The sequence below is a fragment of the Alligator mississippiensis genome, chromosome 2 (assembly GCF_030867095.1).
Source record: "Alligator mississippiensis isolate rAllMis1 chromosome 2, rAllMis1, whole genome shotgun sequence".
Taxonomy (NCBI): domain Eukaryota; kingdom Metazoa; phylum Chordata; order Crocodylia; family Alligatoridae; genus Alligator; species Alligator mississippiensis.
The window spans coordinates 57,084,861-57,110,202 of record NC_081825.1 but is presented as its reverse complement, the minus strand read 5'-3'; the positions used below and the strand labels follow the sequence as shown (position 1 = coordinate 57,110,202).

The window sequence follows — 25,342 nt, the reverse complement described above, 5'->3', positions numbered from 1 at the left end:
ACAGACAGACAGACTAAGCCCTTTATTATATTAGAAAGTTCATAGGCTCCTCTATGAAAGGTGTTTTGTAAATTCCCTTTGAGGATTAGAACTGAGAGACTGGAGAGGGAGTGAGCACCTCCCCACACGCTGCCCAGACCCTGTCCCGACTGCCCGGCCTAAGCCCTCAGCACCTCAGTGCTGCCCCGGGTGGGACAGGCCTGCCTGCCTGCCTGGGCAGCTCCCTCCAGGGGCCAGCCGGGCTGGAGGGTGAAGCGTGGGAGCACGGGGTGGGGGCAGTAGAGCACAGACAGCCTCCCTGCCTGTGTTCTTCTGGCTCCGCCCCAGTGCCTGCTGTAGTGCTGGGACTTGTGGCTGCATAGGAGAGCCCAGAGCAGCAACTTTAAAAAAAAACCAAAAAACCCAGTTTCTTTGTGTGCCTCCCGGCATGCCAGGAAAAATGTCTCTGTGTGCCACTAATGGCACACGTGCCGGGGGTTGCCAACCCCTGCTCTAGTATATGATGCAGTTAGCCTTTTGTTGCCTGCTATAGATATTTCTATCAAGTCAATCTCTAGTTTTTCTCCTGACTGAGCTGCTTCACAGCTCTTGACCTCTATTCCTTTGAGAAGCTTAGAGAATCATTGGGCATTATTTTCCTGATCTGATTTTTTTCTTACTAGCTGTACCTCTTGATCAGTCACATTAATTGCTCATATCAAGTACTTATCTTGGAGCAAAGTTCTGCTAAACAGCAGTCTTGAATGGGTATTTGTAGTTTCAAATAAACTTCCAGGTGCACTTTGTAGAATCATAGAAAAGCAGGGCTGGAAGGGACCTTCAGGGTCATCTAGTCCAGCAGCCCAGCAGAAGCAGGATCATCCTTACCCAAGCCATCCTATTTAAATCCATTGTCTAACTTAATAATAAAACTACATAGTCAAACCTGACACAACGACAAGGCACAACACCCTAGCCAGCCACAGGTAAAGCAGGGGGACAACAGTGGCCAATGCCTTGCTGCTATGAGCATTGATAAAATAGTCTTGAGACATTCACAACCTCTGCTACAAAGGGGCTGCATCCATATGAGCAGGGGCATGTGTTTGCAGCAGCACAAATAGTAGCAGCAAAAATTTCTGTTGCTACTTTGTGCTGCAGTGCACGCACCTGCTCATGTGGTTTGCAGTGGGACACGTCCCATTGCTTCATGTGCTGCAAGGGGGACTGGCTGGGGCAACAGGGTGCCTCACCGCAGGGCTAGCCAGCAAACAGCCCCCACGCTGAGGCACTCTGTGGCCCAGTCAGCTGCTACCTGGCTGGCTGGGATCCAGTATACCTTGACAGGGGAGCAGGAAGCCTTGGGCTGGCTGCTCCCCTATCTCCACAAGCCTCAGCGTTAGGGTTTTGCCATGGCTTCTGGGTGTGGAGGTGGGGCAGGGGAAGTGACGGGCTCCTGAATGACTGGGATGCAGCAGTACTGGTGTCCCTGCCCTCCCCCCAAGGGGCCACTCCAGGGAGATGCCTTAGGGTCAGCCTCCCCCCGCACCCTTGCTGTGAGTATCCTGGGTGCTGTGAGGTCTTTTTGTGCAGAATGAAGGGTGCCTGACCCACTATGCCCTGCTGCTGCTGCTGCTGGCCATAGTGCCTTGGGCACACCTCTGAACCTGACACAAGCTTCAGTGGTGTGGAGAGAAAGCCTGCCTTGCCCCACAACCTCTGTTGTGGCCTGGAGGGCTACCTGTGGTTGCGCTACATGTCCCTGCCCCCTGCAGCCAAAGAGGACATCACTTCTGGCATCAATGCGTTCCTTGGTGTCTGAGAGGCCTGTGCCTGCCTACCTGTGAGGGCACAGGGTGCATGCTATGGCAGGGCTCCAGGGACCTGGGGGAGCACAGGTGGACCAGGCAGGGAGGGTTGTAGGGGCCAGGGCAGGGGTGGGGAGGGCCCTTCCCCCATTGCAGGGCTTCCCAGGTGGGTGTGACAGGCATGCCCAGCATCCTGAGTTGTTCCCTGCTGGGCAGGAGCTTCCTCTGGGGAGGACTTGGAGCTGCTGGTAGCTGGTGGTGCCTTGGCTGGCCTGACCTGGACAGGGTTCAGTATGCATAGCTGGTGGGGCAAGCACTGGCCTGGGCTCCCAAAGTCGCTGAAGGAGACCAGAGGTGGGGAGCTCAGTGGGACAGGCCCCTGGTGGCCCAAGGTGTCCTTCCCTGGTGATGTGTCACCTCAGGTGCCAGGCCACAGTGGAGGCTTGAGCAGGCCACCCATGCTGGAGTAGACAGCATAGCTTGGGCCAGGGTCCCAGGGTGCAAGGATGTCATTCAGCTGCCGCATAAAGGGCATGGACTTATGGGTTGTGGTCAGTGACAGTGACCCACTGGGCCTTCAGTGCCTTGACCTTTGTGTGGTGCTAGTGTACCGACCAGTCATGCCCATGCTCCCGCATGCAGCCTGACAGGCCCTCATAGAGGTGTGCGTTGGAGCTCCCACTCTGTGCAAACTGGGTAAGGACCTCGGCCTCACCCCACAGTGTGATGAGGTCCGTGGTCTCTTCCTGGGACCAGTTGAGACCCCAGGAGGTGGTGTGTGGCATCAGGGAGGATGCCAGCTTGGCTCCCTTGATGGCTTGCTGGGCCTCTGTGCAACAGGGCTGGTGCTGGTGGGCCTGGGCAGCTGCCTGAAGCACCCAGCACAGGGACATGGCATGGAACAGGCAGGTGTGTGGCAAGGGTGTGCTGGGCACCAGTGGTGGAGTCTGGGCAGGCTTCTGTGGGTGGCCTGGAGCCAGCTGGAGCAGGACCCAGTGGCCAGAGGCTATCTGCAGGTGCCCCGGGGTCCTGCCTGGTTTGGCAGGTTCCTGCAGCACCCAGCACAGTGTGATGGCATGGGCTACTGTGGCTGGCCTGGGGCCCCTGGCTGCAGGTGGCCCAGGGCCCTGGTGTCCTCACAGGCTTTTAAGGGGCTGGGGCTGGGGCAGACAAAGAGCAGTTGGAGAAGCTCCCTGGGGTCAGACAAGCTTGTATTTGCAAGTAGAAAATTTACTCATGATTAGAGCAAATTACTGCACAGTAAGTGTCTGCGTGTGTAGATGTGGACACTTACTGTGCAGTAATTTGCTCTACTGCATAGTAAAGCATCTTGTGTAGATGCTCCCACAGTCACAGTCCTTTAGCAAAATTACAGCATGAAGACCAGGGGTGTGTACACAAGTGCAGGCAGCCTGTCAGGGAGGCACTCTAACTCATGGTGCTTTACACAAAACACCATGAGTGAGATCATCATTGAAATCAAGAGCCCTGTTGGGTTTGGAAGACTCAGAGCCCGCCTGCATTTGTGTGTATGCCTCTGGCCAGCAGGTGGGGCTGCCATTGTCAAGAGCCTCAGGTGGAGAAAGGAGTAGAGCCCCTCCACCACGCGGCCCAACCTGGCTATCCATGCTGGGGTCTTGCGGGGGGAGCCAGGCTGGGCCCAGGAGGCAGGGGGCCTCTGTTTCCCTCCTTTATAGTAAAATAAAGATACAGTACCATGTATTATTGGAGATGCTGCAAGCACTAATAATTGCACCATAGACAAGACTCCTGGGGCTTCCTATGCATTTAAGTTTATGTTATCTAACCGTGCTTAGAGCAGGTTTGGACAAAATCATGTTAAATAGGCCAGCAGCTATCGGAGCCTTTTCTCCCAACATCGCTTCCATTGTAGAATAAGCACCAGCACTAGAAAAGGACAGAACATATGTTTATGGTACCTTTTGTGACTACAGAGCAGGGTCCTTCTATGACAACTATTGACTTAAAACAAATATGCATAACATCTCATTTCATGAGAACTTTTAACTGGGGTAGGCTTAATAGGATTAAAGAGAATTATAGACGAGCTGACATAGCAAGATATTTAAATAGATTAAAGCTGGACTAGTAAAATAATAATCCACTGCTGTGTCTGCCTCCCATCAGTCAAGGTTACTTGACTGAAATACAGAACAATGCAAAAAAAAAATCCCTGTGGGAAAATGTAGACTCTAGAACAAATCTAGCTCCCACTGAAGTCAATGAGAGTTTTGCCGTGACTCTTAAAAGGGAACTTAGTTAGGTTCATTGTTAAAAGTAGTTCAGTGCTTGATAGGAATTGAATTTTCAGTCTTACTGGAATAAGAAATTATATCCTGACAAAATAAGACAGAATTTGGGGTACGATTTGCATCATATTTCATTTGGTATTTTGAGTGACTATATTGTGTGTCTGTATATTTGGCTTGCTGTAGGGATAATGTCTGGCTTGCTATAGGTATAACCATGCACTTGCATGGTTTATAATATTTGGGCTTTTATTTTTTTAAATATAACTGCTACATTCTTGTGAAGACTTTTATCTTTAAGTTCCAGACATATGTTCTCTGCTTCAAGAACTTTCTATTAGGGGGACTGCATAAGTAGACCTTTTGTGGAAAAAGTTAAAGTAGTTGAGTGACTTTAACTGTGACTTAATTGTGATGGAGAGAAAAAAAATTACATTTTAATTTCATTGTTGTGTTGGAGTGATACTATATCTGTGACAGTCCAGGAAATATGCAAATTAGGTTATTGGGCCAACTATAGAGCTGGGAGAGACCTTAGACAAGCTTTAGCGCACATGGTACCCTTCCTCAGGTGACCTGAAGTGACCTTTCTCTGCCAGCCAATAGCTAAAATAAACAGTTTTTCCTTGGCATTGGCAAGAAATAAGCTATGAGCAATAATATTTTTCACTAAATGAATAAGAACTTTTTACAGTTCCTTATCATCAAAATGGGAAGAATATATTCTTTCAAAGGCTATGGTAGTTCAGCTAAGGAGTTTACAAATCGAGTAGACCTGTTTTTATTAGTCCAGGTGATATGATAAAAGTACAAAAAAATAAACCATAAAATAGTATCTTTGATGTTATAAATACTCCAGTGAAAAATCTATAACAATAATAATATAGCTATCCATAAGAAGAAGAAGAATAACAACAACAACACCACAAATGTATCACCTGACAATATTGCTATGTAATATGTTTCCAGCAGATACTTTATTATGAGAACAGGAAATGTTGAAAGTGTGTATTTGTCAAATCTTGTACATATTCATAGTATTCATAAGCTTCTGTTCAGGTGTGGGATAATGGTGACTGTCACTGTCTCTAAATCTCAAAATCCAGCACTAGGTCAAGGAAATCCTCTTCTAATAACCATGTCCTACCCTTGGAGTACTTCTGAGAACTACTCATTAGACTGTCCATTTGAGAATACAGCAATGAGGAAATTATTGTGCGAAACACTGATTACATTTGGATTTTCATTGCAGCTATGTTCGTTCAGTGTGGGAATGTTGCTGAATTAAAGGACTGCATTTACTACTAGGAGAATCAGATTAGATTACAAAGGTAAGCATCCACTGTAACAATATCATTGGAATCGGGTTATTTTTTTTTTTTTAATTTGCTTTATTCTACATGTACCCTGCTTTTCTAGAGCGCAAAAGATTTTGTTATGACATTGTACTTCTGTAATGTAGCTGAATATTTATTTTGTTTATTGTTTATGGCTAATGTAAAAAAGCAAAGCAGCTGAATGTTAATCCTTTATCCCTTGTAATTCTGTACAAGAATGTTCTCTTTAGCAAAGACTTTTTAGGTTGCAAAAAATATATTTTTCTAAAATAGTTTAAAAAATAATGAGAGTTTGGGAAATAAGCTATTTTTGTAAATATCTTATCTTTTTTAAAACAGTATATAAATTCATATTATTGGTAAAATCCACATGACCTAATAATAATTATGAAATATTTCTAAAGCTAAAGTTCATCAGCACTATCTGCCTAAATTGTAGAATTTGGTGTTTGGTAACGGGTTACAATACAATAAAAAAACAGAGTGATTGTATGAATAATGTATGATTTTTAAACAAAAACTGTGTAGCTACAAGAGATGAAAAAGCTGCATTATTATAATTTAATACATTTAGACCGATATATTTTGCTTAAATCTCCTGGTGATATAAGTACATGCAAAAATATGCATCAGGGAGGTTTTGGCTCTATGAAGTGTTGGGAGTTTTCTCACTGACTTCAAAAGAACCAGGATTTTTCCTGTAAATGCTACATACAAACATTAACATTCTGACACTAGGAATATAGCCTCAAAAGGAGGCATGCAGTTCTGTTATTTGTGCATAAGGATCTGTGGCTTCCAAGTCTAAAAAATGTGTCCTTTAATTTCAGAAATTATCAAAAAGGTTCTTTAACACGTATTGAATGAGAAGGCAGGCTAGTTCAATATATAATGGTTGACTCACAAGGAAACAACCCTTTCCTGCATGCTTTATTGAGTATCCATACTTATCCAAATAGCTTGAGGTGCAAGTCAACAAACCCTTTCAATTCCAATGTAATGGGAAGTTTACATGAACCTTCTAATCAGACTGGAAAAGCAGGGCCTCAAATGTGGTTGGTTTCTCTGCTGCTCCACAGTAAGGACCAGTGAAATATCAGAAAGGGCAGGCAGCTCATATAAACATGTATCCTATGCCACACAGGGCCTCCATAGATTTTGGCCTGTTTTCTGTGGAGCAGTATGTGCATATGGAATCAGGTAGCATAGGGGCATTATACAGTTGAAAGCTCCCCAATTCCAACGTTTGAGGAAATGCCCAGCAAATTTGAAGTGGCTGTACTGCCCACCTTTTACTTTCAATCTCAGTGTCATTAGGCCCCTGACCCCAGTTGACCATGGCTGTTTTTTAAAGATATTAGCCATAGCAATAGATAACTGTTGGTTTTTAGGTGGAGTGGAAAATCCTGTTTGATGGTTCTGTTTAAAAGAGAAACTAGTGACATGGAATCAGAGCAATCCTCGGTGTGATCCATTTATTTATAGAAGTAGGCACAACATTCTGTTTCCTCATACAGCAGAGGAACATTCTGGCACAGACATCTGCAGAAATCCAAGCTAAGTGCTCCAGCATGGTGCCCAAAGAGTTATTTTTTCTTACTGGGTGCCACCCACCTCCTTACCTTTTTCACAGATCCATAAACAAAACTGCAGCATAAAACAAAGCCTCTCTTAATACCACTTTTGCCCTACCTTCCTCTCCGCAAGCTTATCACACAAAAAGAGGCTAAACTGTGTGCCTGATCCACAATGCTCTTTGACTGTCCTGGCTGCAATGAATATATGGAATCTCAACTTTCTATGTCATTACTGGGCAGTCCTTATACCCTTTCACAGTAGGGTTGCCAACTCTGACTGAAGCTATTCCGGGATATTTTTTTCCCCAACATGATATCATGTCATTAATTGTGCTGTTCAACCCATTTACAATATCAGTCTCCCAGATGGCTTTCAATAGTCACCAGGAGATCAGCGTTGATTCTGGTATACTCCCGGCCAATCCAGGAGGATTGGCAACCCTATTTCACAGCCAGGGATTACACACGTGGTAGATTTTGTAGGCTAACTGAATTGCACATGCCGGAGGCTCCTTGTGTTCCTCTACTCCCTTGCAAGCTTCCTGCGTGCCACCCTTCCATGCCCCTTTGTTCCAGGGATTTCAGGAAATTCTTCCTCATCCCTGTACAAATCCTATGGCCTCTACCATCTTCGTTCTTCATTTTCCTTGCTATGTGAGCATATCTCATGGAAGTGCTCTGTGTACATCCCCATTCTTTTCATTCCTCCCATGACAGCGGTTCATTGTGATGTCCCATTTCTCCCCTATACCATATATTGTCTCTCCCTTTATCAGAAATTCTGTGTATCTGTATCCCCTCTCTCCTCAGAATGGAAGTCTCTGAGATTCCCATCTCACCTCTCATTCGTAGCTTCCCCCAGATCTCTACTTTCCCTTGCCCACTTCCACGCTGTCTTTTATATCACCACTCCCTACAGGTCACACTATTTCATTCTGTAGACAGACAAACAGAGAAATCCTGTCCACCACAGCATTAGACCTGGCTTTGCTCAGTTAGGCATCCAACATACCATCTGGCAGGAAAAGAGAAATACATACCTCTTACCATTGCACATAGGCAATGGGTAGTTAACTAGTTGGTGATCCTTAGGACTTTGAAGGAGGGGCTCAACTCTACCAGGTTGGACCTTGGTATTGTGGGCATCATCATAAAAAACACTGGTAGTGGCAGCTCATGCTTGCCAAATAATTCATAACCACTCCTAATCCCAGGCCCAGGACTTTGCTTTTCAACTGCTACGATGATTTGGGTTTGTGTTTTTATTTATCTAGTTTGTGATAGAAAACATATGTAACAAGAACTGCTGTAGGACATCCTTAGATCACAAATTTGCTGTGCCTCAAGCACACTGTGTGGTTCCACATGTGCTAGAGCTCGGACCAGAAGCAATATAGTTGCATCCACATGGCGTTAAGGATGGTCTAAATAGCTCTAGTATGAATCAGGGTTTATTAACTTGCCCTCTGCACCACAGACTCAACAACATTACTTCCAGCCAGGGTGAAAGTGCAAAAAGCTGCCTGGTGTTTGAGGGCACTGGAGTCAGGCATAGTAAATCTGTACTCCAGACATAACTGTAGCAGATCAAACCAAAGGTAAACCCTTGAAGTAATATTTTACCTTTCCCTGTGGTCAGAGATAAGCTTCTGTCTTGGTTAAAATCCATTGTAGAAGATGACTGTAGGATCTGTAGCTAGACTTGTAAAGATTAGTCTATGAATTCTGTCTTTGATTATATTAATCCTGTGTGGAGGAACACAGACCTGCTACTGTATTCCCAAACACAGTGTTCAGGATGTAAAGTTATAAGATGCAAGAGGTTCCTCTTCAATTGCTTCATTTTATGCATTTCAATTGTTGTCAGTTTTTGATTTGTGGATCTAAGTAGTACTCAAAAGCAAAAATAAACCAAAAGAAATGGTTCCTACTCAGCAATGCTGGTACTCAGGAGCATTACCTGCATGGGGGCAGTGTGCTCCATGCTAAGCAAGTCAATTATGTTGGAAAAGAGATTTCCTTTGTGATAAGTGAATTTTTGCCTTTATTCTGTACTGAGTTTTTGGCTGGTTTTGAGCACAGCTGTTTCATACCAGGGAGGATCTCAATGTAGTTTCTTCAGGGAATAATTGAGTCAGGGTGGAGTCTGCCAGTCAGCACTACCTACTGTTGGCTTCCCTCTCCTACTCATGTGAGGGGAGAGAGAAACCAGCACCTGTCCAAACTCCACAGCCCAATAGGCTAGCATAATTAAAATACCCGAAGCAACAGCACACCAGGAACTGATATGACTAGCATCATGTGGCCATTTTGGCTTTCAAACCTGAAAGTACTAGTTTTCAGCTGAGTCAAACAAGGACAAAAAGCCAGAATAAGAAATCTTTACTGCTTTTCCACCACATACTACCTATACGTAGAGGTAGAGCTGCCTAACATAACCCGAGTAGTTATAGTCCTTAAGGGCTTCAGACATAGTTTGTCCCTGAGGAATGCCCATGCCACATGCCCTCTGGCATACGGCAGGTTATTCGGGGTGGGGTAGGAGAGGCTGGGCCCAGCAGCAACTATGCTAGCCCCATCAGCCTTACCTGGGGGCCTGGGGGCCATGGAAACTGCAGCTGTGGTGCTCCTGCAGCTTGGAGCCTGGCCGGCAGCTGCATTACAGCTCTGGCAGGCCAAGTTTTGGTTTTGGGTGGCTCACACTGTCTCCATGTGCGCTTCCCTGCTTTTTTCTGCATGGGTTTTTTTGGCCCCGGGATCTCCTGCAGTCAAAACCACTTGCCTGTGCTGCAAGGTAGCAGCACAGTAAATGCCTGAATGTGCGGTGTGTGGTGACACAGAAGGGTCTGCGGTGCCACATAGAGCATGGCTGCACTCATCTGGATGCAGCCCCGGAGTCCTTCTGACCATTCAAACAATAGTCCATAAGCAGCCTTGCTATTTGGCTTTGCTCCTTTGGCAGTCCCTCAGCCAGTCTTCACATCACAAAGCAATACTACATCATCCTAACAAACAGATGCATAAAACAACCCTTTAGCTTTTCTCCAGGCATCATGAAAGAGACTTTTTTAATGCTGAGCGCTTCTGAGATTCAGTCCACTCCTTCCTCAGCTCAAGTTCCTTGTTCCTTTTCTCCTTGGACTTTTAATAATTGCCAGGTAATAATCAGTGATCACCCACAGCTGTCTGTGTCTGCCTCTTTTAAAGGGCCACACACCTTTTACAGGGTCCCTGCAGCAGGGACATATTCCACCAATACCCTGCTCACTTGCACCTGCTGACACTCTCCAAACTTGAAAGTATGCTGGTAAGGCTGCTCCAGGATTGTTCCTTACTGGCTAGTCTCAACCACATCAGAGACAGGGCTCAAATGCAAGCACAGAGATAGCATCTTCATTGGCATTCTTTGAGATTTGGAGTGTGCCTATGGTTGCAGGTGGGTAAGACCTGCTCATGCCCTATGATGTTAGGATCTGCTGTCACCATGGGATAGATAAGGCCTTGAAGGTTAATCAGCAATACCTGAGATTTCATCTTCATCTATCTATTGTATGGGATGAAGTAAATGTTGACATTGCCTGGGTGTATTCCCTATTTGGCTGACCGTGGAAACATGATTTCATCTCTTATCCCTCCAACAGAACATATAAGTCCTATGGCAATAATGTCTTCAATTTCACACAATAATACATATATATCATCTTTCAACAAGAAGTCTCTTGCGTTGCAGTGGTTCTTCCATTTCCAATAGCACACTGGATGGAAGAGCAAAGGCACTTAATCCATGCAACAGTAGTTTACTGCCTTCCACAGCAACTCAGACAGTTATGAACCAATCTTTTGAGAAGACTTTCTTGTCACTGACAATTTCAAGTCTATCAGCTTCATACTGTGCTAAATGTTTTTTGCATTTTAAACTCCAAGCTGAGAAGCTGATTGAATTTTTGCATGTGGACACATTTGAAAACTCTTCAGAGAGACATTGAACAACATGCTCTGACTCAATTTTACCTGCATGTTTGAAAAAGTATATAAAACTTTTTATTTTTTTATACTGAGATTATTTGATAACTAGAATGCGCTGTGGTTTATGATTTATTAATTAACTGAGAAATTACCTTTCCCACTGCAAATCTCTGTGTGTTAGAAACAGGTCAGTCACTCTTCTGCATGTCTATGTGATGCTTTCAGTGATTCTCAGACTTTTTAGACTTGAGGCACCCCCAGTTATACTCAAGGCACCCCCTCGGAAAATGTCAGCGCTTAATTTTCACTTGTTTTTTGACTACAGAAAATGAATGCAGCAATTTTCTTTTGGAGAGAATTCAGAAAGATACAACAGGCCAAAATGTTTTCGACACTGTAGATTCCTGGATGAAATCTCTGGATTTTTCCTGTGGATCATGTTTGGACATCTAACAGTGCTAACACTGTGTGGCACCCTTGAAAGGGGATCAAAGCACGCCAGCACCCTGGTTCAAAACTATTGCTTTATCTATTTAATGGATTTATGGCCTATTGTCATTGCACAATGTCTAATTAAGTCAACACCTCCGCAAAAAAAAAAAAAAAAAAAAAAATACAACTGACTCCATTTAACAAGCAGGGAACTGAAACACTGAATCAGTTTTAGTTAAAAGTGCCAGAAAGCCCCGCTGAAGTGCCCGATCTATACAAATGCTGTGGAGCCAGGTCAAACTAACATGCTGCTTTTCCGGGTAAAGTGCAGGGGGTATTTTTTTCCACATCTGTCAGTGCCCTGTTATCAAATCTCCCCTTACACGTGTCTGTGGTTGCCTAGCAAGTCTGTGGCAAAGCATCAAATTGATCTTTGGTTTCCCAATCTCCAGGCTACTTCCTAGCCATGTTCCTTCCTCTCTTATTCAGCTATGCACCAGACCGTGTTTGAGAAAACTAAGTGATCCCATATGAAGGGCCCAATCATGGTCCTGTTAAAGTCTTTGGTGTTTTGTTCCTAACTCCATCATGAAACCCAGCATGGAAAATTCCCTCAGCTTTTATTGTCCTGGCAGGAAAGAATCAGGTGTGAAAACCTGTTCTCTTTGGAGTTAATTTCAATATTTATACTACTTTAACGAGGCTAGGATTCTGCTCTATATTTCACAGGCAAAAAAGCTGACTTCAACTCTCCTGTCATCAACACCAGTTTAAAAAAGGTATTCATTGATTTCAATAGAGCTTATTTATGCCAGTGCAAGTAAGAAGGTAATCTTGTTTTTATTTTAAATTTACCGTATATAGTTTGACTCAACTGTAGAAATTACTTTTTTCCAAAATTCTAAGTCAGGGCCTGGACACACAACACAACAGGCAAAGTTACCGTTATGCTCATATAAACGTGATTGAACCCCCACAGCATATAGCCTCAACTGATATAACTTACTAGAATCTAATGTAGAGTTTCCCTGAGAAAAATCAGGGGTAAAATACACCTGTGTAAGTTACACCTTTTAGTTGTTTTGCCTTTGCTTCTAGTCCAGTATAGATGTTTGCTCAGTGTGAACAGGCAAGGTGATACGATAGCTCCTACTGCAGCAGCTACTCTGGGAGAGCTTGGTTCTTCATCTGCTCCAGACACTGGTGTAATTCAGATCAGTGTTTTGTACGCTGTGGGCATGTGTACACGTGCCCCTGACTGTGCGGCAACAGCCATTACTGTGCAGTCCTGGTGATGAATGGGTTGTTTCTGACCCTACTGCGCAATAGTGTTGGCATCACAGTTTGTGCCCTCCAACACTATGTTGCTGTAGTGATGAACTATGTTGACATAGCTTGTTGCTACAGAGACATAGCATCTTGTGTAGATGCACCCTTTAAGTTAGGTATGCTGGTGTTATTGTATCATGTTTCCAAGCCCTTCCACTCAAGACTAGTCTCTAGTTTTGTATACAGGCCCAAGTTATTTTTTATTTGTATTATAACAGCAGCAAGAAGACTCAATCAAGCACAGGAGACACTTGTGGTTGGTGTTGTACAAATGCATAGAAAACACAATCCAGGTTCTAGTCTAATTGAAATCAAGATACAACAAATAATTTAATGAGTAATAGAATGATAAGGATGATCGAAGTGAATGAAACACCAAGTTACACAGTTAAGCTATGTGTACAGTCAGATGGTTTCAGTCTAAGTTACAAGATACACATAAATAAAACAGACAGTAGGAAGCCCAATCAGCCATCTCTCTTTTAGCATTTATTAGCTGCCAGTTTTCCCAAGGCAAGAAGATAAAAGGATTTGAAGTACATCTGGGTAGGAAACTATTTTTCAATCTCAATGCAAAATTTTTTGAAATTGCAAAAATTTTCCCACTCAGCATCAGGATGAGTCAAAACCCTTTTTTAAAACAGGGAAAGACATTTTAGAAAAGTATATTCACCTTGGATATAGGAGGCTAAGTTTCAAGCCACTGAACTGAATCAGGCAGAGCAAGGATTTGGAGTTGTGTCAACTACTTCCCAAATGAATGTCTGAACCATAGAGCTATTGGTTTTCCTTAACAGTGACCAAAACTATAGTTGTAGACCTGATAAATCTTTCCTGAAGGAAATTTCATTTAAACTGGCAGGCAACTGTAAAACATTTAGGTGAATAAATTCTTAGCTGTAAATTAAAGGTCAGTCTACAATTTAGCATGCATTAAAACTTGCCGTCCCCATACAGAGTTGCAGAAGATCCTAAGCACAGGAGATCCAAAGTGTTTCCTGTGGCTAGGCATCTGGTCATATTTCAATAGTCTTTTGGCCAGCATGTACCTTTTGAGCATACTCCAAAGTATAGGATGCCCCTGTCCATCTGGTTTCTTTCCCTTAGTTTCTTTCTGAATTTGGATAATGGAAGAGAAAGAATAAATGATCAACTACTGTGATGATCCACTGGCTACCACCTCTTGTAGAATGTGAAATAGTTTGACTTAATCACAGTTTGAGTGGAACTGTATTCCACAAAGTAGTGGGAAGTTACTCTTTAAGAACAGTGGCACAAATATCCACTTTTGTTTAGGTGCCTAAATATGAAATTAGGTGTCTAAATTTTGGGACTTGGTTTAAAAAATTGGTTCTACCTTATTTAGCTAAGGTCATGTGATGAGTTAAGTGGCTGCTTCTTTCCATGAGGAGTATTCCCAAAGAATACTCCAAAGCCAAACCATCCAATGCTGACCCACAGGTTTGCAGTTTCTTGGACAGCAGGAAGTTGATGATTTTTCAGAATTCAATTCAAAATAATTTGAAATCCAGCCATACCTGGAATTTTCGTGTTGACCATTGACAAATTCTTAGAAGTCAGAGCACAGAGAATCAAGGCTCAGATTCTGGTTTTTGCTCTCCTAGTTGTGTCTGGTTGTTGCAATGTGTTTTGTAGATAAGATCAACATAGATTCAGAAAATACTTTCCCATTGCTAACACCAAGGGAAGTTCTATGAATGAATCAAGGTATGGGTAAGTGACTATTGAAAAGCTCCATCTAGAATGTCCTCGACATTTGTTACTGTAAAGGGGTGAGTTCTGATCATATTTTCATACTTAACATTTTTGTTTCTACTTTCACAGGGATAAGTCAGACAGCCCTGAAGTTATAGTGCTAATATACACAAAACTTGACTTTTGTGAGAGTTACACTTTTAAGGAGAACAGGATAAGGTATGTTATATAAAGCTAGATTATTATACTGTGAGTATTGTGTAGAGAGAGACTGTGTTTTAGAAGGTGTGTACTTTTATATGTAATTGTAGATCATGAATATAAATGTATTTAGAATTACAGTTAAGTTACATTATTGCTTTATAGTCTAAAAACATTCTTAAATTTTAGTCTGGTCAAATGGTTCTATTTTCAGTTATTGCAGAGGCCTTTCTGTTTTATATTGATTTTTACATCCTATTTTCCAGATATGCACTGGTTTATGAAGGTACACAGAGATTATTGTAGTTAAATTGCATGTCTCTGATTTCTATTATACATTTTCTACTCTTTGTCTCGAATAGGAGAGCTTGTGACATACAAGTATTGGTGTGAAGAGATTCCTTTTGATACCTGCCCATTACCGACTGGCTTTTCTATTTTTAAATTCTTCTTTTTCTCTTATCCCAGGCCATATCCATCTAACCATGAAGGTAGGTGTGATTAACACCCAGCACTCCTATGTAAACATACCCACAGTGACAGTAGAAGACACAGACATGGACAAAGAACTAACAGAGAGCAGAGAAAGCAGGTAAACTAAACTTACTAAACTTTGCTTTTATTGATTTCTATGGGAATATCTGGAGACAGATATTCATCCTTGTGTTGTTTTCTTCGCTATTCTCCTCAGAACAAGCTCATTTTTTAAATTTTCATTAAGAGAAAGTCATTAGGAGAAAGGTAGAATGTGACAGGCTTTGTCAGATTATATGGATTATTTAAAAAATGGATTCAACTGCTAAAAAAGTGCACACAAATCACATTACAAAGCGTTCCCATTCAGCAACATAACATAACTTGAGCTGTGTCAATACTGCAAAAACAACATTAGTGAATAAATCCCACTTTCTTAGTATTTACAATACTTTGATTTTGATTATGTTCAGAAGGTCATGATAGTTTATTTTTATTCACAAGAATGTTGATAGGAAGCTATAAGATTAATTAAATTGTGAGTAAACATTTTTGCATGTTCACACTAGAAATTCCATTTGGAAAAGCTCTTTTTTATTATTTGCAAAGGTGAACCTCACATCTACAAATGTTTGTAGATAATTTACATATAGAGAAGGGGATTCCAATTTATAAAGCTTAGCTCACAAAAATCATAGGTTAAAGTTGTTATCCCTGATCATAGCTGGTCCTATGAATGTGTGCACATGCCCCTTGTCATCACACCTCTTACCCTGGGTTATAGGTCTTTCTCACTTGGAAGTGACTCAAACCCTTCATCTTCTACTTACCAGGGAGTGCGCTAACCATCAGATTATAAAATGGGCAGGTGGGGCATCTTCCTTTCACCTGTTGAAGTCGAGCCACTGGGAGTTCAAGTAACAGACAGAAAATTGAAATATTGAAACTCTCTAGAGCATTACCCTTTCACTGTAGTATCTATATCAAGTTGGTAGCAGTTTAAAATATTTGTTCATATCAGCAGAAGAATAAACTCTAGTTGTTTTGCTTTTAATTAATATTTTTTTATATTCCCAGTTTTAATTGTCAGAAGTAGTTATCTTAACATAGTAACATTACCAGAGTGAAACATTTCTCAGATATCATTCAAGCTGCCTTTGCACCCCTCTAACTCTGTTACATTACTGAGGGAAGGAAAAGAGGGGAGAAGATAAGGAGCTGTATCTTCCATTAATCTGGCTCTTGGAAGGAGGTTGGGAGATTTCTTTTATTCACAAGCCAATTGAAGGAGTTCATAATGCCTCTTCCCACATCTGAACCCCATAATGTTCCCTTCTACCATACGTGCAGGTAGTCTAATAAGCTTTGACTGTCCCTTTGAACACAGTAACTTTTCCCAGTGCTAGAAGAGCAAGGGAGCATTGGGCATGTCTACATGTACATTAATGCACTGTTGCTACTGTACATTAAATTTATGAGGTACTAAATGTGCAGTAGCCAGCACTACTGAGCACACAGTCTTTTCGTGACACTTACTGAACAGTAGACTAATTCTACTGCGCATTAGCACAGCTTTTACCATGACACGCTAATATGCAGTAGAATTAGTCTACTGCTCAGTAAGTGTTTCATGTAGACAAGCCCACTGTAACTTTCCATAATCTAGCAGCTCCTTTTCAGCTGGATCTGGCTGTTTTTTATAAATTCAACTGAGTTCACTCAGCTACAAGTATAAAGTTAATATTAAAAAGGACCTTTAAGCAAATAAAAATATTTGGATTCAATGTAATGTTTTTTTCACAAAGAATTTATGCTGAGTTAAAATATGTAATTACTACTTCCAGCTATTTTTAGAATACCTCCCATTTTGCTTGCCTTAAAAGGCCGGAGAAAATGACTTCAGATGAAAGCTGCCTAAATCCAGATTTTTTTCCTGGAAAAAAATCAAAGTTCACAGCTAAGATAGACCAATAATTATAATGATCAAATCACTGTGATGATCTGTTAGAAGAAAACATGAGATGTCTGCCCTCCTTCTGTAGGGTACATATCAACTCTATGAATCTGTCCATCTGATCCTACTTATGTGTATTTTCATCTGTTTTCTTTTGTATCTCAGTTTCTTTATGCATTTAATTTATATATTAGCTTTATAGACCACCCTTCCCAAAAAGGCTCAGGGCAACTTACATTAAAAGAGAAAAATAAATACAGAAACAGAATAAAGTACTAAAATAAGAACAAACAAAACACCTTTCTCTACCCCACTGTCCTATCCAGGTAAAGAAAACTCAACAAATTAAAAAACAATCCATCCCACCCCATCCCACCCACTCCTGCTCCCCTGCCACCTAACCCAACCTCACTTTCCAGTCCAGTCTTCCATTAAAAAGAACAACATTTCTCCCCGACTTATTATTCCTTCCATCCCTGCCCATCACCATTCATTCCCCTGCCTCACACACAGTGAAGTCCTCCTCACTCCCTTACTGACCCTTCTAAACTACATCCCCTTCTCTCTAAAGGGACTGTGGTTGTTTTTAAACCCATTCATTATCACCTTCCACACAAGAACACGTGGTTCAAAATAAAACAGAAATCGCAACTCTTCACCCTGTCTTAGTCCCTGCCAAAGGGCAATGCTAAAGGGTACCCTTGAGCATCTCCTTTTGGTAGTGGCCAAAATAGGGTAGCTTGCAGTTTCTTTTATCTAATGTTGATAAACTCCCATTTTATTAGGTGTAATATTGACATATAAGGACCAGTCTTCAAACACAGACCCCTAATTAAAACACCTTCCCCCACTTGAGCATTTAGTTCATAGTCATATATAAAATTGGCCAGCCTATATATCCAAATGAAGATACCTGCATTTAAAAATTGGATCCATGATATTCAGGCATATATTAGGGAAGACAGTGGACACATTTACATGAGATGTTTACTGTAGAGCTGACTAATTAGCTCCACAGGAAATGTCTCAGCATCTACATATTCACCCTATTAGGGCACAGGAAACTAATAAACTCTGCAGCAGGCTAGTACTTGTAAATACAAGTACTACTCTGATGCAGTTTTTCTGTGCATGTCAGTGCACATGTAGACACTGACTGGCTGGCTGGGGTGCAAGGGTGCTTCAGTGCTGGGGGTGTTTGCTGGCTAGCCCCATGTTGAGGCACCCTTGTGCATAAACCAGCCCCTCCATAGCACGTTGAGCCTGTCTGGAGCAGCCCTGGGCTGGCAGGTTGACCCCCTGGGTCCTTTGCCAACCAAGGTTGCTCCATCTTGGCTCAATGTGCTGCAGTCCAGGTACATATGTAAATGGTGCACCCAGGAGCTTCCCAGGAGCAATAAACTCTGGAGCAATAAGCTGCAGAATTTATCGCTATGCATTAATGGCACATATAGACATGCATAATATGAGTAAAATCCTGGCTTCATTGAAGTCAACAGCAAAACTCTTGTTGACTTGAAGAGTTCTAGCTCATATCTTTCTTTTCAGAAATATTGGAATTCTGATAATGGAAAATATAGACATAATCAAAATAGCAAGTGGGTTTTTTCGTGTCTCTTTACTGGACCTCTCTCATATTATGGATATTAATAAACCTGCCAGGAACTTTAACCAAGCCATGCTTATGTAAATTTTATATTAGAAGACTGTTTTACAGGTCTCCTCTCACTCAGCATATACCATATAACAACTGTATTTTACTATTTCCAAGGAAACCATATATGCATGGTGGCACTGCACTCTACAATGTTAACAACAACAGTAATAAAGATGAGTAAGTATTTTACAGTTTAAGTATAAGGAGGAATAAAGTTGTTACTAGTATAAATAGTAGTGATAAGGGTAGAAACATATCTAATCCTTTCCTTACAATTTTTTTACCAAACAAGTATCCAATAACCAATTCTTCATATGTATGACTTACGTATAAAGATAATGTGCATAGTGTCTGATAATTTATAAGGCCAATGTAATGTGTATTATAGTAAATGAAAATAGTTCTGCTTGAAGACTATACACAGGGATTTTGATTTTATTCATTAGCCAAAATGTGTAAGCATAACACTAGCTTTACACAATTCAACAGGTTTTAACAGAAAAAAAGCCATTGGTAGTAAATACATGCCTCTCATGAGTCTGTCACATTTTTTTTCTTCTTAGAGAAGAGAAAAAGAAAAAGAAAAAAGAAAAGAAGAGGTAAGACAATACAGTAATAATGATACTACATTGTAGGAGACTGAGTTTCTTCTCAAGTTGCTATTCATTTTTTTCCTTTAACAACCATACATTTTAATTCATTTTCCAGCAAGTCTGAAGATAAAAAGAAAAAGGATCCAGATGCACAAAAAAGCAAGGGAAAAAAGGAAAAACATAAAACTAAAGAAAAAGATAAAGAAAAAAATAAAGATAAAGAAAAAGATAAAGAAAAAGTTAAAGATAAAGACAAAGATAAGAAGAAAGAAGAGTAAGTTTTCTGATTAGTGTTGCATTTCTCTAAAAAATTGCCTTAGATGAGACTTGAATCATGGGTCATGGGTGTATTGCAAGCCAACTGTGTATGATATCCCTAATAAAGGAAGATTCAGGTTATTGTTAGGACATCTTAATCCATGGAGCTGTTTCTATAATTCTGCATATGGATACTCTTATTCCTACTTGTTTCGTGAATTAGAGTGAGAAAGGAAGATAGAAGAGCAGCATGATGTTTCTGCTCCCTTTCTTGCCCAAAACATTGATTCTAAAAAAATCATATTTTAAACATAAAATGCCAAATATTGTGGCAATTAATCTGCCATTTCATAAGACTAAACAAGTATATGAAAGTATAAATAAAAATACAGAGCTTACCTCTATCTTATAGAAAATGATACAAAGCACTTAGCCTGATTTCAAAACTGATTTTCATATGTGCTTTATATGTTTTACCACCTTGTTGTGACAGCCTGTCAAGTTTCTGCATATGAATGCATAATCAGTCCAAAACATTGAAATACTGGTAGCCATAAAACCACTACTTTCTGGAATAATGAAGCCTAGATGCTTTGGATCATTTATCAGACAGAATAATTAATTTAATATGAAATAAGTTACTTAAAGAAGGTTAAAAGTATAGGTATCTCTCTATGTTGGGACCTGGCAGTTTCCCTTAGCAATGTGGCCTAGCTTCTAGTCCCAGTCATGTTCTCCTACTGATTTCTTGTCCTTCCTAAATTTAAGTGAGGAAGCTAATCTTCTTTCTTCATAAGAACATTTTTGTGTTTCCTAAAACCTATAACCTACTTAATGTGTATATTTTTATTTATGTCTTAATACTCCCTTTCCTTTCTGCTTACTGCTCAGGGAGAAGAAAGACATTTTTGTTATTGACCCAGCAGGAAATACATATTACAACTGGCTGTTCTGTATCACGATGCCTGTCATGTACAACTGGACCATGATCATTGCTAGGTGATATTTTAGTTTCTGTGCATATTTTTCTCTTTGCTGTCTATTGCCCATATCTGTTTGCCTTAAGGAATACATTCAGTTTTTTGGGTAGAATGGATGCAAATAGTGTATTAACCCAGTATTTTATTGTATATACCTTTTTTGCTGATATTGAAGTCTAATTGAAGTCAAATTCTTCAGTCTTAAGTTTTCTGTGACTAAAATGCACAGATATTAGAAAAAAACTAAAAAGTTATAAACTGAAAAAGGTCTCCTTATAGAAAAGGTTAGGCAAGCTTATCTATCTGCATAACAACCAGCACTTCCTGTAATTACTGAAATGAATCTTTCTCTGTTGAATGTTTTTTTCTAAAAACCTATGTAATCCAAGTTCTAACAATTTTAAAGGCAGGTCTTTAAATGTTTTTTCTCAAAAACTTTAAACTACACTTTTTTCATATTTGCTTTCATGTTAATAAAGTTTTGATAAAATATTTTGTTTTGAAAGTTTGATAAAATATGATAGATTACCTTTAATGAATATGTAAAATAAGTGACAAACTCTAGGGCCTCTAATTATATAGAACATTCAGTCTATCGATCACTGACTTTCATGGGACTACTGTAGTCTATTTTAAGTGTGTGTTTCTCCCCTTTTGCTATCCAGAGCCTGCTTTGATGAACTTCAGAATGACAACTTAACCATGTGGTTCTTTTTGGATTATTCTTCAGATATTATCTATATTGCTGACATGTTTGTACGGACAAGAACAGGTAAATATACTCACTGGTATCTACTTACATTTATATATCTCTGTTAGGCACTTTAAAATGTCCAGCAGTGTACTAATTTTAGGCCAAGTACAAGAATTAAAGAAGGATTGTCTCCTGGAATATATGTATATTATATTAATATATATGGAATCATATATTATATATACATACATATATATATATATATACACATACATAGACGTGTGTGTGTGTATATGTGTGTATATATGAGTATATATCTGTATATAAAATATATATATTTTAAATTGCCAGTTAAATTGTCATTGTAGTTACATTATATTATGATGAAAAAGTAGTGAAATACAGGAGTTTCTTGCTACAATTGTTCTGATTCCTTTATTCAGGTAAGAAATTCACAATGAGATAAGCCTTAAGATTACATGCTTATCCTAAATTCTAGCAGAAAGCAGTTTCCAAAACAGGAGTAATCTGATTGAAAATGCAGCTTCTCTAGTTTTGGAATTGTACACTACATATTTGACATTATATATGTTCTGTGGTATACTGCATTACATATTATGTATTCGATAAATTAATCTGTAATATATTTTAAAACATCCTCATTTAAATATTCCATAAAGAAGGTCCCAATCCAAATAACTGGGAATTTGCCTGAAAAAGATGGCTATGATCCAACCACTTATGCTCAAGCATGGCTTCTACAGGAGTTGTAAAATGGAATGTGAAAATCCTATATAGAGAACATCTTTTTGCTGATTTTTAGTTTCCACTGACAAAGTACCATGAAACCCAAGTCACTGACACTATCCTCAAATTATGCTATCTATTTGAAGTAAAGCTACACTCCCATAATAGAAACCCCAGTAGAGGAGGATTGACTTTTCCATCACTTTCTTTTGTGGTGAATCCCCTGATATCCAAGGGGCCACATTGGCAGAGACATAAAATTGCACCTCCCACATTGCTAAACATTATCCTGAATTTCATCCAAACAAGTGCAAGAAGCATGATCTATGAACTGTAAATCGGGACACACTATAGTAATACCTCAGTTAAGGAGAAGATGTGTTCCATGATGTCACTTTGTTTTCAGAAACTTTGTTACCAGAGGTAGAAATAACATAGGAGGTATAGGGATGCATTCCAGGACTTCAGAGAAGGGCGGGCGGGGTAACAGCAGGAAAATATCATTAAACTAGCAAATTTCCTGTCAAGCATGATGGGAGGGGGGTAGGTGGGGACAGAAGCCTGCACTGCCTGCCCCCTCATCCGGGGCTGTTTCCCTCACTTCAGGTTGCTGTCCAGCTTCCCCCCGCTTCCCCCCACTGCTGCTTTGGGTCCAGGCCTGCTCCCTTGCCCTGTCATTTTGGGTCCAGTTCCTCCCCATTGCCCCCCTACCACTTTGGGTGTGGGTCTGTGCCAGTCAACGCTGTGCTGCCAGCTCCCAGGAATGGGGGAGGGAGGGGAGCTTGCCCACGGTGGCGGTGGTCACAGTGGTTGCGGTGGTGGTGGTGGTCGCAGTCAGAGTGGCAGTGGGGCACTGCCACTAGTAGCCCTCCCTCCCCTTCTCACTCCCCTTCCTCCCCTCTTCCCCACTGTTTCCCCCTCCCTGCCAGGTGTTGTTGTTGGGGGGTGCTCTGGCTCGTGGCCCCAAGGAGCAGGGTGGGGGTGGGGAGGCAAGGCCAGTGTCACTCTGACATGTCTTTGGGGGGATGAGGCCAGTGCTGCACAGCCAGCACCACATGCTGCAACTGTCTCCAAGGAGCAGGCCTGCGGGGGCCAAGCCAGTGCTGCTGGTCTCACTCTCCTGTGCCGTCCCCTCCATTATGATGGCACTTCAGTTCCCACCATCCCCCTCTGCCTCCAAGGAGCAGGACCAGGGGAGGTGAGGCCAGCATTGCTGCAGCATTGCTGGCTCCCCCTCCCCCCCTGCTCTGTCCACTCTGTCACCACCATCATGGTGGTGAGCTGCCCCCACTGCCTCCTGTCCAGAATGCTCTTGAAGCAGTCTGATTGGTTGTTTCAGACAACCAATCAGAGTGTGAATAAAGCATTACAGATAGACAGACAGACAGACTAAAGCTTTTATATATATAGAACTAGCTAATTGCCCGTCAAGAATGATGGGGGGAGGGAGTGGGTGGGGATGGAGCCCCGGCCCCAACCCCGTCTGGGCCCACGCCCCCTTCCCTTCTGCTGCTTGGGGTCCAGACCTGCCGCAGCAGTGGTGGGAAGGGAGGAGCACACCCGGGCCTGATGTGGGGGACGACCAGGCCTGAGGCTGGGCTTAAGCCAGACTGCCATTGTGAGGGGGAAAAACGGGGGGACAGGAGGAGTGGGCTTGGGGACAATGCAGGGGAGTGGGAGAGGAGTGGGCCCAGGCCTGACACGGGGAGGAGTCTTGCTCCTCCCCTGCCCCCACAGCTGCCATGTTGGGCTGGGTCGGGCTGGGCCAGGCCTGCTGCCCCTCTCCCCCCCCCAAACTGCTGCGGCGGGCTGACTTTTCCTCAGCTCAGGCTCGCTTCCCCACCATGTCAGGCCCAGGCCTAATCCTCCCCTGGCCCCATGGTCACCACTGATGCCACAGCATGCCCGCTTCTCCGCTGCCCATGTTGGGCTCGCTCAGGGATGGGAGGAGTGGGGGAGAATGGGGGGGGGAACCAGACCCAAAATGACAGGATGGGGGAGCAGGCCTGGACCCAAAAAAGCAGTGGGGGGAAGTGGCGGGAAGCTGGACCCCAACCTGAAGTGGGGGGAACAGCCCTGGATGGGGGGGTGGGCAATGCAGGCTTCTGTCCCCACCTGCCCCCCTCCCATCGTGCTCGACAGGCAATTTGCTAGTTTAATGATATTTTCCTACTGTCACCCTGTCTGCCCTTCTCTGAAGTCCTGGAATGCATCCCTATACCTCCTATGTTATTTCTACCTCTGATAACAAAGTTTCTGAAAACAAAGTGACATCATGGAACACATCTTCTCCTTAACTGAGGTATTACTATACTAACACGGGGGAGGGGGTGGAGGAGGAGTGGGCCCTGGCTCGAGGGGGGGAGGCAGCCTGCTCCTTCCATCCCCCAGGACCTCCACAACGGGGGATGGACCACTACAGTGGGCCGGCTTTTTCCCTGCTCCGGCCCGTTCTCCCTCCCCCACTTTGGGCCTGAACCCACTCCCCGTCCCCCTGCATTGGGCCTGGGCCCATTCCCTCCCCCTGTGTTGGCCGCTCCCTGTCTGCATTGGGCCCAGGCCCACTCCCCTCCCCACAACATTGGGCCAGGGCCTGCTCCCCTCCCCTCCGTGTTGAGCCTGGGCCCACTCTCCCTGACCCTTGCGTTACCTGCAGGGAGCAGGATGGGGGGGGGAGGGGGGCCTCACCCCCCCACTTCCGTCTGTGCTGGTCTTGCTCCTTCCCTACTCCATCCCCTGTGTCCCCACCATCATGGCGGCAGGCTGCGTTCTGTCAGAATGCTTCTTCACGCTCTGATTGGCTGTTTGTCAGCCAATCAGATTGCAAATAAAGTGTTATGGACAGACAGATGTAGGCTTTTATTATAATACTCAATTAAATGCCCCCACAGGTCCCCTGGCCCTGCTCGTGCCTCTCAATCCCCCCCAACAACACCCACAGCCTTGGTGGTGCCCCTCACCCCCCCAACCACAGCCTCTGCTCCCCTAGTCCTGCTGGAAGGGGCCCCCAACTGCCAGGGCTACAGACCCAGGTGGCTCCCCACCACCATGCACACTCCTGGGGGGTGGGGGGTTCGCACCCCCAGATCTGTATGCAGGGCAGGCACAGGCTGCAGGCTCAGGCTCCCACCCTGCTTCCCTCCCCCAGGGCCTCCACAGCCCAGTGAGCACAACCCGGCATGGCAGGAAGCAGCGGGGCCATGCAGGGATCTCCTTGCCACTGTGAGCTCTGCCTTGCCCTGCCCTGCCCTGGCAATGTGCCTCCTGCACATGCCGCTGCTTTGAGGGGTACAGCCCCGCACTACTGCTCTCACTGGAGGCCTGTGTGGAGGAGGTGTGTCACCAGGGCAGCACAGAGCTCACAGCAGAG

The 25,342-nt window shown here is 42.9% G+C and overlaps 1 protein-coding gene across 2 annotated transcripts in view; it reads left to right on the top strand.

Moving 5' to 3' along the window:
* The window catches only part of CNGA1 (cyclic nucleotide gated channel subunit alpha 1), a 38,130-nt gene that overhangs the window by 8,780 nt on the left and 4,008 nt on the right, over window positions 1-25,342 (top strand). The window contains exons 2-9 of one of the 2 annotated variants that reach the window (XM_059721701.1): window positions 5,310-5,388; window positions 14,544-14,633; window positions 15,084-15,207; window positions 18,815-18,877; window positions 19,264-19,299; window positions 19,409-19,567; window positions 20,443-20,550; window positions 21,197-21,303. In XM_059721701.1, coding sequence (XP_059577684.1) covers window positions 15,101-15,207; window positions 18,815-18,877; window positions 19,264-19,299; window positions 19,409-19,567; window positions 20,443-20,550; window positions 21,197-21,303 — 580 coding nt within the window. In that variant the 5' untranslated portion in view covers window positions 5,310-5,388; window positions 14,544-14,633; window positions 15,084-15,100. Of the gene's footprint in view, window positions 1-5,309; window positions 5,389-14,506; window positions 14,634-15,083; window positions 15,208-18,814; window positions 18,878-19,263; window positions 19,300-19,408; window positions 19,568-20,442; window positions 20,551-21,196; window positions 21,304-25,342 lie in introns of those variants that run through there. The other variant, XM_059721702.1, reaches the window with a different exon arrangement.